The sequence below is a fragment of the Rhincodon typus genome, chromosome 2, assembly GCF_021869965.1.
Source record: "Rhincodon typus isolate 14 chromosome 2, sRhiTyp1.1, whole genome shotgun sequence".
Taxonomy (NCBI): Eukaryota; Metazoa; Chordata; class Chondrichthyes; order Orectolobiformes; family Rhincodontidae; genus Rhincodon; species Rhincodon typus.
The window spans coordinates 45551012-45565714 of record NC_063333.1 but is presented as its reverse complement, the minus strand read 5'-3'; the positions used below and the strand labels follow the sequence as shown (position 1 = coordinate 45565714).

Sequence of the window (14703 nt, the reverse complement as noted above, 5' to 3'; positions counted from 1 at the left end):
CTGCACCATTTGATCTGTGCTCTCAGCTCCCCTTTCCTGTCCAGTCTCCACACCCCTTAACTCTTCTGCAATCAAAATCCTCAATTCAGCACTACTCATATTCAATGACCCAGACTCAACTACTCTCTAGGAAGAGAATTTCCCAGACTCCCTGGGAAAAACAAATACATCTCAGTGTTAAATGGGAGCTCCCTCCCTTAGTCACCCCAGAATAATAGGGTTCAGTGGACCATGCATGTCTTCTAACTTCTACCTGCATTTCCGTTTCCAATCTAAATTACCTAGGCAGCTTGAAAATCAGAAACAAACTTCTTGGGAGTTTGGGAAGTATAACAGGGTTGATTTGCTCTTCACAAGTGAAATACACATATGTTGCACCAGGGTAGCATTCGCAACTCCTTCCAGCGCTTCTCCATGGCGATGTATGAGTGAACTCACAAACTGGGCAGATTACAAGCGATTTGCTGGGCACAGGGCGGGCGGCGCAGCGAGTGCGAAGATTGCACTTCTGAGGTCGAGACGGATTGAAGATTAATTTGCAGGCTCTCTCCCACCATAAAAGGACAGCCTGTTAATGACGCGGGCGGTGTGGGGAAGTCGCCTCCCTCCCAAGTGCTGTCCACACGAGCAGGAGGCGAGAGAGCAAACACAGGAAGGTCTCAGTGAGCACAGAGCAACACGGCTGACAGCCCGGGGACCCCCCCGCCTTATATACACACACACACTTCATTCACTCACTCATTCTCAGCCAAGCTAAAGATCAGATCGCCTTTTATTGCTGGAATAGCCAGGCTGCATCTCTGCACAGGGAGAGGAAGCCAGAGTGAACCACAGAAGCCCCCGATCCTTTCACAGGCTAACAGCACAGTGGTGCATCCTACCCCTCCTGCTCAGCTGGCTTCCCATCTCCGCGATGCTTCTCTACTATTACCACCAGAGGTTCGGTCCCCGGAGTCGCCTCTTCCACTTAATGCTGCTACTGCTGGTCCCAGGCTGTGCCGCCTTCAACCTGGATGTGTCCCGGCCGGCAGTTTACAGCGGGCCCCCAGGCAGCTACTTTGGATACTCGGTGGATTTCTACTCGCCCGATCAAAACACGTGAGGAACATCCTACTCTTTCTGTTTCTTAAATAAATACTGAGAACCAAAAAATGTTGCCAGAACTCCACACCTCGTTGTTGCTAAATTTGTTTGAGCAATTTGTCAGATTGCGTCTATTCCATCATCTTGTTGTGACTCCCATAATTTGGAGCATGTGATGGAGACGGTTTGCACTGGGCGTTTGGAGTTGATGGTAACAGTTTCTGATTTTGCTTTAACCCTGTGTTGTGACTTTTGTTTTGTTTTTGTTGGTGGTATTGGGGGTGGTGTCTCCAGAGTCAGTGTCCTTGTTGGAGCTCCGAAAGCCAACACTAGCCAACCCGGGATAGTGGAGGGAGGAGCGGTGTATTTCTGCAGCTGGGCAACAGGAGGTGCTACTTGCAGCCAGATTCCTTTCGACAGAAGCAGTAAGTATTGAGAAGCATCCAGCTCCACCTCACCCCGTGCCAATTCTTTCCCCGGTGCTTGAACTTATTCCTTCCTCCCCTGCTGAGCCACAGATAAACCCTCAATCTAGGCAGGGAAAAAGCCCCCAGAGAACTGCAATCGCGTGCATACATTTTATGTCTGCTAGCTGACTTTTGTTTTATCTCAGACTACCACGAAACGATCACTTAAGAACTACATATAGGACTAAATTACAGTTTTAAAAGATATGTGTTGTTCAGCTCGGAAAAAATGTACGTTTAATTCCTACTACGAATACTAAATGTTCGATATAAGGTTAAAAAGTCATTTGGTTAAGGGTATAGCCATCGCTTTAAGTCTTGTGTAATCGAATTAGATAATTAAGATGATGACATTTTCAAAATGCAACGTGTTTGCTGTCAGTTTCCTCAACTGAGATCACAACGTAAAACGATTCATCCGAGGAAATCAATTCAAGGTTATTAATCTAAAATGAAACAGATAAATTATTCTTCCCAATGCATAAGAATTAACAAAAAGAAATTGCTTTATATATATCTGCGCTTTATTAATTTACATTTTATGCTAAAATAACTAAAATTTATATTTTGGTTTTAAATGTGGATCTCCCTTTTTTTAATAGTTGCATAAAAAGTAAAATTTATGTAGAAATAGCTGAAATGAATGCCTACATGAATACTCATGGTTGAGTCTTGAGGAAAAATAGTTTAGAAATATATTAAACAAAAGCCACTGCTCACTCAGTTTTTTTGTATAAATATCCAGGTATCTTGTTGATCTGTAAGTATTTTGGCAAAGATAGAGCTGTATAGAGCAGCTTGTGCAGGATCCATGTCTTAGGAACTGGAGAGGGATGAGGTGCAGGGTTGGGAGATTGCTAAGTATGATTTCTGATGGTTGTGAAACAGCAGAAGCAAGCAGACTCCTTAAATTGAATTTAACATCTGTTGACAACTTTTTTTTTATTACATGTTTGAAGTGAAGCTGTATAAGGGCAGTCAAGCATTCCCCCTCCTTAACAATTCATAAAGAAGTTCATGGACAGGCAGTGAAATTGGGGAAGGATGAACATGTGGGAAATCAGTTTGCTTCAAAAAGAGAGGGGGTGAAGAATTGTCTGCTTTTTATTAAAGACTGAGAAGCATCATAATTGAGCTGATTTTTTAAACAGATGGTTCCTTTTATGTTGACATCTGCAAAGTATATGTTAAACAAAGTTGGAGAGATGTCTCCGGTTGTGCGTATGTATAATTAAATCATGAACCAGTTTTTGCTCCTTTCTTTAAAATAAAGCAATTAAAGAAAGCTATATTCTGTTAGCAGGAATTTAATGACATTGTGTCATATAACTTATCATTGAGCATTTTAAAAATTTAAAATGTGAAATTTTCTAAGTATCATCACATCTGTAAGTAAGGGAAATTATCATCAAATGGTTCTTTATAAATTGAGTACAATAAAGAGCAGGATTATAAAAATAGTTACTGAGAAAAACTGATTTATACACTTTCCTTTGAGACTCAATTTGGAGTTAGCTAATTCATTGTGAAAACAACTCTAACAAATTACTAAATCATTATTCTTTGTTATTGACAATCTTCTGGGATACAATTAAAGTGTGGGAATACAGATTAAATATAATCACAAGGCATTAATGTTGGCATGGTACAATTTGCAAATGATCTCAATGTGATAAAATATGAAACACTATGATTTTATTCCTTTTTTGCTGCCTGTAAATGAAAAGATGATCTTAAAACAGGCATAATAATCTTTTTGTTAACTTTAGGTAACAGAAGCATCAAAATTAATGGCACCAGGGAATCTATTGAATTTAAATCCAATCAGTGGTTTGGGGCAACAGTCAAATCACATAAAGAAAAGGTTGTGGTAAGTCCTTAGATCCTATAAAGTTCAAAACTTTGAGTCAGTTCAGTGTGGATATCAACCTGTTCAGATCCCTGAAGCAGGTGGGACTTTCAACCCAGACATCTGGCACTACCAGAGACACTATCACTATGCCACAAGTGCCCTTGAGTTAGACACATACTTGGATGTTTTTTAATAAGTGCCTATTTTACTAGAGCTTGATATTGAAATTTGTAAATGGTACATAACAATATAAGTAACATCTTTTTAGGTTTACATTGTAAAAATGTAATATGCAGTATACACAATAACATGCAACTCATTTGACTTTTGTACACTTTCCAGCTTCTTTCTTTTTAATTAGCTTAATTTATTTATATAATGTGGTAATTGTGCTTAGCTTATATCCATTAGGTAAATGAATTACTAATTTGTGGGAACGTGTACTGCCTGAAACAGTAGACCATAAGACGTAGGAGCAGATGTAGGCTATTTGACCCATCAAGTCTAATGTGCCATTCAACGAAATCACGACTGACTTGATTATCCTCAAACCCACTTTCCTGCCTTATCCCAATTTCTTTAATCATTAGAAATCTGACTACCTCAGCTATAAATATACTTGATGACACAATTTTGACAGCACTCTGCAGTAAAGAATTCCATAGATTCAATACCCACTAAGAAAAGAAACATCCTCCTCACTTCCATTTTAAATGGGTAACTTCCTACTCTGCGATTATGCCCTATGATCCTCAATTCTCTCACAAGGAGAAGCAACTTTTCCACATCAACACTGCCAAGCCCCCTAAGACTCTTATATGTTGCGATAAGGTAACATTTTATTCTTCTAAACTACAAAGAGTGCAAGCCTAATATACTCAATCTTTTAAGAAATTTCCTCTATTCCTGGGTCAAGTTAGTGAACCTTCTCTGGATTGCATCCAATATCAGAATGTCTTTCCTTATATGAGGGGACCAAAATTATTCACAGTATTCCAGGTGTGGTCTGACTAGTGTCTTGTATAGTTTTAACAAGACATCTCTATTTTTATACTCCATTCCTTTCGAAATAAAGGCTAACATTCCATTTGCCTTTTCTATTACCCACTGAACTTGGGTGCTAGCTTTTTGTGATACATGCACTAAGACCGCCAAATACCTTTCTGTAGTCTTTCCACAGTTAAATAATTTTCACTCTTCCTTTCTTCCTGCCAAAGTGTTTAATATCGTACTTTCCTACATTATATTTCATGTGCCAAATTTTTGCCCATTCACTTAACATGTCTATGTCCTCTATAAACTCTTATGTCATCCTCACTACTTGCCTTCCAACCTATTTTTGTATCATCCACAAACTTGATAATAGTACATTCACTCCTGGCATCCAAGTTATTAACATATATTGTAAATAAGTGTGGCCCAGCATTGATCGCTGTGAAACTCCAAAAGTTACAGGTTGTCATCCTGAAAATGTCCCTGTTATCTCAGGTCTCTGTCTTCTATTAGTTAGCAAATCCTCTATCCATGCTATTAACCCTAACCCTAACCCTAACCCTAACCCTATCACACCTCCAACACCATGGACTCTTAAACAAAAACAGATTTTGCTAGAGAAACTCAGCACATCTAGACAAAGCAAAATTAACATTTTAAACTTCGAAGAAGAGCGTTTCTTCAGATCTTCAGCATTTACAGTTCTTTGTGTTATTACCGTGAGCTCTTATCTTATTAAGTAGCCTTACGAACAGTACCTTATCAAATGTCTTTTGGAAATTCAAATACATTACGTCCTCTATCCTGCTTGTTACCTCCTCAAAGAACTGTAATAAATTTGTCAGGAATGAGTTCTCCTTTATGAAGTTATGCTTAATCTGTTCAATTACATGATGTTTTTCTAGGTGCTCTGTTATTACATCTTTTATAAAAAATAGACGCAAATATTTTCCCAATGCCAGATATTAAGCTAACTGGCCCATAATTAGCTGTTCTTTCATCTCCTTCATTTCATTTTTGAATAGAAGTGTTACATTGGTAGTTCTTTAATCCCCTAGGACTTTTCCAGAATGAATGGATTCTCTACAGCTATCTCTACAGCTACCTCCATTAAATTCCAAGGATCCAGCCCATTGGATCCTAGTCGTTTTTCTCTAGTGCAGGTTATTTCTACCTCCATGTTTAGGCCTTGATTATTTAGTAGTGTTGGAATGTTGTTAGTATCCTCTACCATGAAGACTGATGGAAAGCAGTTGTTGAACTTTTGCCATTTCTGGTCATACCTACTACCGGTGTCCACCTATCACCACCGTTCCACTATCCCCCACCCCCACCCCCCCTCTTTTTACCTGCAGTTCCCCCAATCCCCAAATCCAGTCCTGAAGAAGGGTAATACCCAAAATGTTGACTTCTCCCTTCCTCCAGATACTGCCTGGCTTGCTGTGTTCTTCCAGCCTCCTGTTTGTCTACCCTGGATTCTAGCATCTGCAGTTTTTTTGTCTCTTCCCATTATTATTTCTCCAGCCTCATTCTCTCAGGGCCTTACACACACTATTGCCTCTCTCTTCCTTTTAATATTTTTAAAGAAATAGTCTGTTGTGTGACGACTAACTCTAGATTATATTGCATCAAAAGTGGGATTATATGTTTTCAGTTCTTTTTATATTGAAAAACAGGTTGCTAACATTAGCTTTTTTACATGGGTCAAAATTTAAGTTATTTGTAATGTTGTAAATAACTTGTTGGATGATTAAAAATAAATTTGATGTAATTGAAGCTTAATGATTGTGCCATTTTGACAAAAGATGTTTTATGTGTATTTTAAGTAAAGGAAATTATTGCTTTATTAATTCATTCATTTTAAATCACTAGGCTTGTGCCCCTCTATATCATTGGCGTGCCCTTAAATTGACTCAAGAAAAAGACCCAGTTGGCACCTGTTATGTGGCAGTTCAGAATTTCAGTGTTTATGCAGAATATTCTCCATGTCGGTCTGGTAGGTTGAGAAAATAAAATGATGAGAATTTCAGTGTAATTTATGTAACCTAAAATATTCACCTTTTCTGTATCCTTGTTCTTGTAATGTATCTGTTTTGTAAGTATAACTTATCTTTATAAGTTTTCAGGTAGTCCATATCCAAAGTTGGAAAATATTAACATGTAAAGTGACACCACTCAGTAAAAATATGCAACCATAAATTCTTCAGGTACATTCCAATGCTTGACATGGAAAATATTTTAGAAGTACGTAGTGCAGCATGCTTTAATTCTAAAAATATTCGTAACATTTTATGAAATCATAGAGTGATAGAGCTGTACAGTATGGAAACAGACCCTTCAGTTCAACTCTTCCATGCCTACCAGGTCTCCTAAATTAATCTAGTCCCAATCACCAGCATTTGGCCCATATCCATCCAAGCCCTTCCTATTCATATACCCATCTAGATGCCTTTTAAATGTTGTAATTGTACCAGCCTCCACCACTTCCTCTGGCAGTTCATTCCATACACACACCATCCTCTGCGTGAAAAAGTTGCCCCTTAGGTCCCTTCCAAATCTTTCCCCTCTCACCCTAAACCTATGCCCTCTAGTTTTGGACTTCCCTGCCCCAGGGAAAAGACGTTTGCTTTTCACCCTATCCACGCCCCTCATGATTTTATAAACCTCTCCCCTCAGCCTCTGACACTCCAGGGAAAATGCCTCCTGTCTGTTCAACCTCTCCGTATAGCTCAAACCCTCTAACTCTGGCAACGTCCTTCTGAATCCTTTCAAGTTTAACAACATCCTTCCTATAGCAGGGAGACCAGAATTGAACACCGTATTGCAAAACTGGCCTAATCAATGTACTGTGCAGCCACAACATGATCTCTCAACTCCTATACTCAATGCACTGACCAACAAAGGCAAGTGTACCAAACACCTTCTTCGCTATCCTGTCCACCTGCAACTCCACTTTCAAGGAACTATGAATCTGCACTCCAAGTTCTCTTTGTTCAACAACACTCCCCAGGACATTATCATTAAGTGTATTAGTCCTGCCCTGATTTGCCTTTCCAAAACGCAGCACCTCACATTGAGCTAAATTAAACTCCAACTGACACTGCTCATCTGAATAAGAGCCTATTGTACTCTGAGGTAATCTTCTTCACTGTCCACTACACCACTAATTTTGGTGTCATCTGCAAACTTACTAACCATACCTCCTACATTCACATCATACACTTATGATTAAAAAGTAGTGAACTAAATTGTTTAAATTTTGGATAGTACACATAAACAAATATGCCAGGAGAAGAAAACAAGAAAACATGTTTCAATGGTGTCAAAGGAGCTTTGCGCTCAATCTGTCTTATGCTCATAAACGTTTATAAGATTTTAATATAATTGCTGATGAGAATGCAGGTCCATTCATTACAATACACATTGCAAACATTTTAGAAATGTTATTCTAAATAAGTAAGATTTATTACACCGATTTACTAGGAACTTGTGCTGCATAAGATAGTAAATCAAATATGACAAAACATATACAGAGCAGTGTATCCAGTGGTGATCAAATACTGTGTAATCGGCATCACTTAAGAATATGGAACAATGAACTCCATGGCAATTTTCAATGTTATCCACAGGTCCCTGAGTTTTCCTTTCTCTTCTAATTCAACATTTCTCGATTGCACAGACCTACATGTGCTAGGACCCAGGCTAAATAGTTCCATGAACAAAAACAAAGTTGCTGGAAAAGCCCAGCAGGTCTGGCAGCATCTATGAAGGGAAAAAACAGAGGTAACGTTTTGGGTCCGGTGACCTTCCCTCCAGTTCTGAGGAAGGGTCACCAGACCAGAAATGTTAACTCTGGTTTTTCCTTCACAGATGCTGCCAGACCTGCTGGGCTTTTCCAGCAACTTTGTTTTTGTTCCTGATTTACAGCATCCTCAGTTCTTTCGGTTTTTAAATAATTCCATGGCTTGTTTGATGGAGTCAAACAAGTTAAACAAAGCTATGTTTAAATTCTTGGTACTCAGGCCTCTAAGTCAGAAGTCACATGACACCGGGTCGTAGTTCAACAGGTTTATTTAAAATCACAAACTTTCGGAGCACTGCTCCTCCATCAGGTGAAGTGACTTCTGACTTTGTCCACCCCAGTCGAACACCGGCATCTCCACATCATACTGAGGGCTCTAAACAAACATTGTGAACAATGTACAAACCACTGTGATGAATCAGGCTATTCGAAGAACTGAAGCTGGTACAAAAAGTCCCTGCTTTGATGTCTGCTTAGAAATACATTAGTAGTTTTTAGTTTATGTGAAGAAGTCACTGCTATGAGAATTTACACTAATATTAATATCATTAAGTATAATTTTCCACACTGTAGCATTTATTAAGAGTAAATTTTAATGAATTTAGAATGACAATGTACTAAATGTGATGAAGTGTTCAAACTATAAGTAGCATTGAGCAATAATTTGAACTCTAACTCTGCCTGATTTCATCAGAGAAGCTATCATATTTTTCAGTCAGGGTTGTGATGAATGCAGTAGAGGAGTGTATTCTAAAGCCAGTGCACATAAAGGTAGTTTTGCTTGTCAGAGCTCAGTCAGCTCAGCTCCAGGATTTGGCTATAGGGGTTCTTCAGGCAAGTGTCCTAGGCCAAACCATCTTCAGTTGCTTCATTAATGACTTTCCCTACGTCCTAAAGTCAGAAGTGGCGATGTGCAATCATCAACAAACAATGTTCAGCATCATTCATGACTCCTGAGACAAAGAAGCAGTCCATGTCCAAACGCAGCAAGACCTGGACAACATCTAGGCTTGGGCTGACAAACGGCAAATAACATTTGCATCATACGAGAATGAGGCAATGACAATCCCCAACAAGAGAGAATCTAACCATCACCCCATCACTCACATTCAATAGCATCACCATCGCTGAGTCTTCAACTATAAACATCCTAGCGGGTACCATTAACCAGAAACTGAATTGGATGCCACATAAATACTTTAGCTAGAAGAGCAGGTTAGGGATTAGGAATCTTGCAATGTGTAACTTCTCTTCTGACTCCCCATAGCCTGTCCATCATGTACAAGGCACAAGTCAGGAATGTAATGGAATATTTCCCACTTGCCTGGATGAGAGCAGCTCAATAACACTCTAGAAGCTTGACACCATCCGGGACAAACAGCTCACTTGATTGGTACCACTTCCACAAACATCTACTCTCCCTACTACCAAGATGCAATACAGAAATTTAGCAAGGATCTTTAGACACAACCTTCCAATTCCACAAGCAGTACCATCCAAAAGGTCTAGACAGCTAGTAAATAGGAAAATCAATATCTGCAGATTTTTCTCCAAGCACCAACTCACCATCCTGATTTAGGAATACGTCACCATTCCTTCAGTATTGCTGGCTTAAAGATTTGGAATCCCCCAATGGTATTGTGAATTTACTTACATCAAATTGACTGCAGCAGTTCAATTAGGCAAGTTACCACCACCTTTCTAAAGGACAACTGGGGATGAGCAATAAAGGTTGGCCCTGTCAGTGAAACCCATATCCCGTGAATGAATAAATAAAATCATAAGGAATGTGTTGGATTACACTGCCATGGTCCAGATTGTTCTATATATAGCAAAAAGCATAACATTTGTGCCAAACAGCATTCAAATAGGAATGCTGACTGGTGCTCCTTTTTTTAAAACATTGTTAGAAGCTATTAATGTCATATTATGCAGGCAAAAGTTAATAAAATCATTTGTAATTTATGAAAGTAATGTAAATTTTATACCAATTTCAGGTCAGCCAGATCCTGAAGGTCAAGGTTTTTGTCAAGCAGGATTTAGCCTTGATTTTACGCAGGTAAACATGTCATTGCTTTTTATTTTAGTTACTTCAGAAAATCAAGCAGAAATCTTTAATTATATGCCATCTGTGTATGTAAACAAAAGAAAAGACATGCAAAGTACATGAGTCAAGAGTCGTTCCTTGCTCTGCAAGATACATTCAAGTGCCTGTACTGAGAAGGGGTTGAAGCTATTTATTTTTTTCAACAAACTGTATTAAACTTCAAAGGTCAGATGATAGTGACACAAACAGTCTTTGTTGACTTTTGTGGTGATATAATTTTCAGGGTATTGCAGGCCTTTCCAATAGTAATAAAATAAATGTTTTTGGATATGAAAGACATAACACCAAGTATTAAGTTTAAAAAAGTGTTAGGACAAGGAAACAACATCTTATACATATTGTTAGAGCAGACTCCTCACCTTGAAACAAAACTTGATTACCAAATCTTCATACAATTTTCCTATTACCACTGCATTTATTGTAATTTTGTAAAAATTATTCTTTTGAGTAGCATCTGGTTAGTCACATTGTCTCTACAGTGTAAATTGATCAGTATTTAATAACAGAATGAGCTGACAATCTGATCAAGCCCAATTTACTTGAATAAAGTGGCTTTGGAATGACATTTGCTAGAATAACAATACTCAAATCCATTTATTGAGAACAATATTAGTGATTACTTATGCAATTTACAAACAAAACAGATCGGCAGTATGAAGTGTTACAGTACTTCAGGACTGTTACCAAATTTTCATTGAGGAATAAGTGTGCAAATGCAAGTGATTTTAAATTAATTTTAAGTACAGACGTTTAAAGCCAATTGTGTTTATGTAGGTCAAGAAGGTTAACTTAGTTGGAAAGAAATATCTTAAACTGAGGGTAATGTGGGAGGTTTATGAGAGAGTGTGAAATTTGTGAGTAGGCACCTGCCTGCAGAAAGTAAAGTGAGTAGATTGAAAATGAAATCACATACTGCAGATTTTCAATATCCATGAAATACCTGAACATGAAACCTTAGAGATTGCAGCATGTCCAGGCAGCTGTTAGAAAGAAGCATTCAGTAGCTTTGACACCCTGATGTTGTAGATTGAATTGATTCACAGCTTTTAACAGGTCCAGTGTTGCTCATATCCTTCAAAGCAATTTCAGTCAGTTTAAACAGAGAAGAGCATGATACTATTATGATACAGGGTATAGAGTCGGCCTCATGCAGACATCTGGAGGCTTTTTGTGTCAAATATTGTGTTACTGTACATGTCCCTTGGAACATATTTAACTTTCTGTATTATGTTAGCATGTCAAACAATAAATCTTACCGACAGGGCTATAGAGAGAGATAGTAGGAACTGCCGATGCTGGAGAATCTGAGAGAACAAGGTGCAGAGCTGGATGAACACAGCAGGCCAAGGAGCATCAGAGGAGCAGGAAAGCTGACATTTTGGGTCTGGACCCTTCTTCAGAAAAAAAAATGATCACAGGTTGATTTACATTTTTTTAAATTTTTTTTTTCTGAAGATGGGTCCAGACCCAAAACGTCAACTTTCCTGCTCCTCCGATGCTGCTTGGCCTGATGTGTTCATCCAGCTCTACACCTTGTTATCTCAAACAGGGCTATAATCAGTTTTGAACTAGTCTTCTTTGCATTTGATGACATTCTTGGTATTTAATGATATTCTTTAATTTATGTTTGATTTCTCCACAAAATATCTGCTTTATAAATATTGCTAGCTAATATGTAGAGAGAAAGATAATGTTTCTTGCAAATTTTTGTGTCTTAAAAAGATTCTGATTTATCTAGAATGGGTATCTGGTGCTTGGAGGACCTGGCAGCTTTTACTGGCAAGGTAGGTCAACAATATCTTTCATAGCTTTAATTCAAATTGGGGAAATACAAGCACAACAATGAATTAGGCAGTGTAACTACAGAACAATAAGGCTGTTATTAGTTCAGCATGTTGCCAATCATCCAGATTTCAATGTGCTTTGAGAGTGTAATGTGATTTGACATTGTTATTTATTAGTATGGCTGTTGAGTATTAGCCTCTTTAATTATTTTTATACATGAATGTCCATTATGAGGAAACTTGATTATATTCTTCTTGCAAAGGTATAGAATAACAAGTAATGTTGAAATGTAAATCAACCTGTGATCAAAAATATCCTGCATAGAGTAATTGTTTAACTATATTATTCACATAGTAGGAACATCTTAATGAATAATGCCATTCTCATTATGTAGACTCAAATCAACAGCAATATTGATGGTAATTACCAAATGTTAAGTTGGACATGTAGAGAAGTCGAAATAAGTCACTGATAGTTCACGAGGCACTGCAAAATGCAAAAGCATCCAAGGTGATCCTAAGATGTTCTGTGCAATTTTGCTCATGCTTTCCTCAAAATCCTACCTCAACTGGGCCAAAAAGTATCATCGCGCCAGCTGTCTAATTTTGGTTTTCAGTTGAATGTGATCGTATCAGAAATGACACTGTCAAGATTGTTGTGATATATGTTTCGTAAGACCATGAGATACACAAGCAGAATTAGTCCATTCAACCCATCAAGTCTGCTCCACCATTCAGTCATGACTGATATGTTTCTACCTGTAACCCGTGATCCCTTTACCAAACAAGATCTAGCCCTCTCTGTTTTGAGTACACACAATGACTTGGCCTCCACTGCCTTCTACAGCAGTTTCGTAGATTAACCACCCTCTGGTTGAAGAAATTCTTACTCATCTCAGTTCTAAAGGGTCATCCATGCATTCTGAGGCTGGGTCCTGAGGTCCAAATCTCTCTTCTTGTGAAAACATCTTCTTTTATTAGTGGAAACATCCATGCTGTCCAAGCCTGTCAGTATTCTCGAAGTTTAGATGAGATCCCCCTCATCCTTCCAAACTCCATCAAGTACAAAGTCAGAGTCCTCAACTGCTCCTCATACGACAAGCCCTTCATCTTGAGATCATTCCTGTAAACTCTCTCTGGACCCTCTGCAATGCTAGCACATCCTTCCTTAGATACAGGGATCAGGATTGCTCACAATATTCCAAATGTGGTCTGACCAGAGCCTTATACAGCCTCAGCAGTACATCCCTGCTCTTGTATTCTATCCCTTTCGAAATTAATACTAACACTGCATTTGCCTTCCTGACTGCCAACTGAACTTGTGTGTTAACCTTAAAAGAATCCTAAACTACGACTCCAAAGTCCCTTTGTGCTTCAGATTTCTGGAGCCTTTTCCCATTTAGAAAATAGTCTTGTTCATCCTACCAAAGTGCATAACCTCTCATTTTCCCAACTGCCACATCATTGCCCACTCTCCTAGCCTGTCCAAGTCCTTCTCCAGTCTCCCTGCTTCCTCAGCAAAACCTGTCCCTCCGCCTACCTTTGTGTCATCTGCAAAGTTAGCAACAATGCTGTCAGTGCCTTCATTCAGGTCCCTAATGTATAACATGAATAGTTGTTGTCCCAATACAGACCTTTGCGGAACGCCACTAGTCAGCAGGTGCCATCCTGAAAAAGACGTTTTATCCGTACTGTCTGTCGTCTGCCAGTCAGTCAATTCTTTATCCATGCCAGTACATTGCCCCTAACCCCATGGGTTCTTATCTTATATAGCAGCCTCCTGTGTAGCACCTTGTCAGAGGCCTTCTGGAAATCGAAATAGATCATGTCCACTGGCTCTCCCTTGTGTAACTTGTTCGTTACTTTCCCAAAGAATTCGAACAGAGTTGTCAGAGATGACCTCCCCTTGACTCAGCCCTAATTTGCTATGCACTTCCAAGTACTTCACAATCTCGTCCTTAATAATGGTCTCTAAAATCTTACCAATGGCCAAGGTCAGGCTAAGCAGCCTTAGCTTCCTGTCTTCTGCCTCCATCCTTTCTTAAATAGGTGGTATTACATTAGCCATTTCTGGGACCCTCCTTGACTTCAGTGATTCCTGAATGATCACCACCTATGCTCCACAATCTCCTCACCTTTCTCCTTCAGATCTATCCATCTGGTCCAGGTTATTTATCCAAATTAGACCTTCCAGCTTCTCCACCATCTTCTCCTTAGTGATGGCCACTACTCTCATCCCTGCCCTGACTTTCTTGAGGTTCTGATGTGCTGCTGGTGTCCTCCATTGTGAAAACCGATGCAAAATACCCATTTAGTTTCTCCCCCATTTCTTCAAGACCCATTGCAACTTCTCCAGCCTCATTTTCCAGTGGTCCAATGTCCACTCTTGTGTCTGTCTTACATTTTAGATACTTAAAAAAAAACTCTTGCTGTCTTATTTTACATTGTTAGCTAGCTTACCCTCATGTTTCATCTTTTCCCCCCTTTAATGTTTTTTTTAAATTATCCTCTGCTGGTTTTTTTTAAAAAGGTTTCCCAATCCTTTAGCTTCCCAATAATCTTCACCATATTGTATGCTTTTTCTTTTGCTTTTATGCTGTCCCTGACCTCCTTTC

The 14703-nt window shown here is 38.9% G+C and overlaps 1 protein-coding gene across 1 annotated transcript in view; it reads left to right on the top strand.

Moving 5' to 3' along the window:
* The first annotated feature begins 573 nt into the window (after positions 1-573).
* Positions 574-14703, top strand: part of itga8 (integrin, alpha 8) — a 208356-nt gene continuing 194226 nt past the window's right edge. Inside the window, exons 1-6 of the mRNA XM_048607871.1 lie at positions 574-1098; positions 1378-1508; positions 3320-3420; positions 6268-6391; positions 10195-10256; positions 12043-12088. Of these exons, the coding sequence (XP_048463828.1) occupies positions 914-1098; positions 1378-1508; positions 3320-3420; positions 6268-6391; positions 10195-10256; positions 12043-12088 (649 nt within the window). The 5' untranslated portion in view covers positions 574-913. The remainder of the gene's footprint in view (positions 1099-1377; positions 1509-3319; positions 3421-6267; positions 6392-10194; positions 10257-12042; positions 12089-14703) is intronic.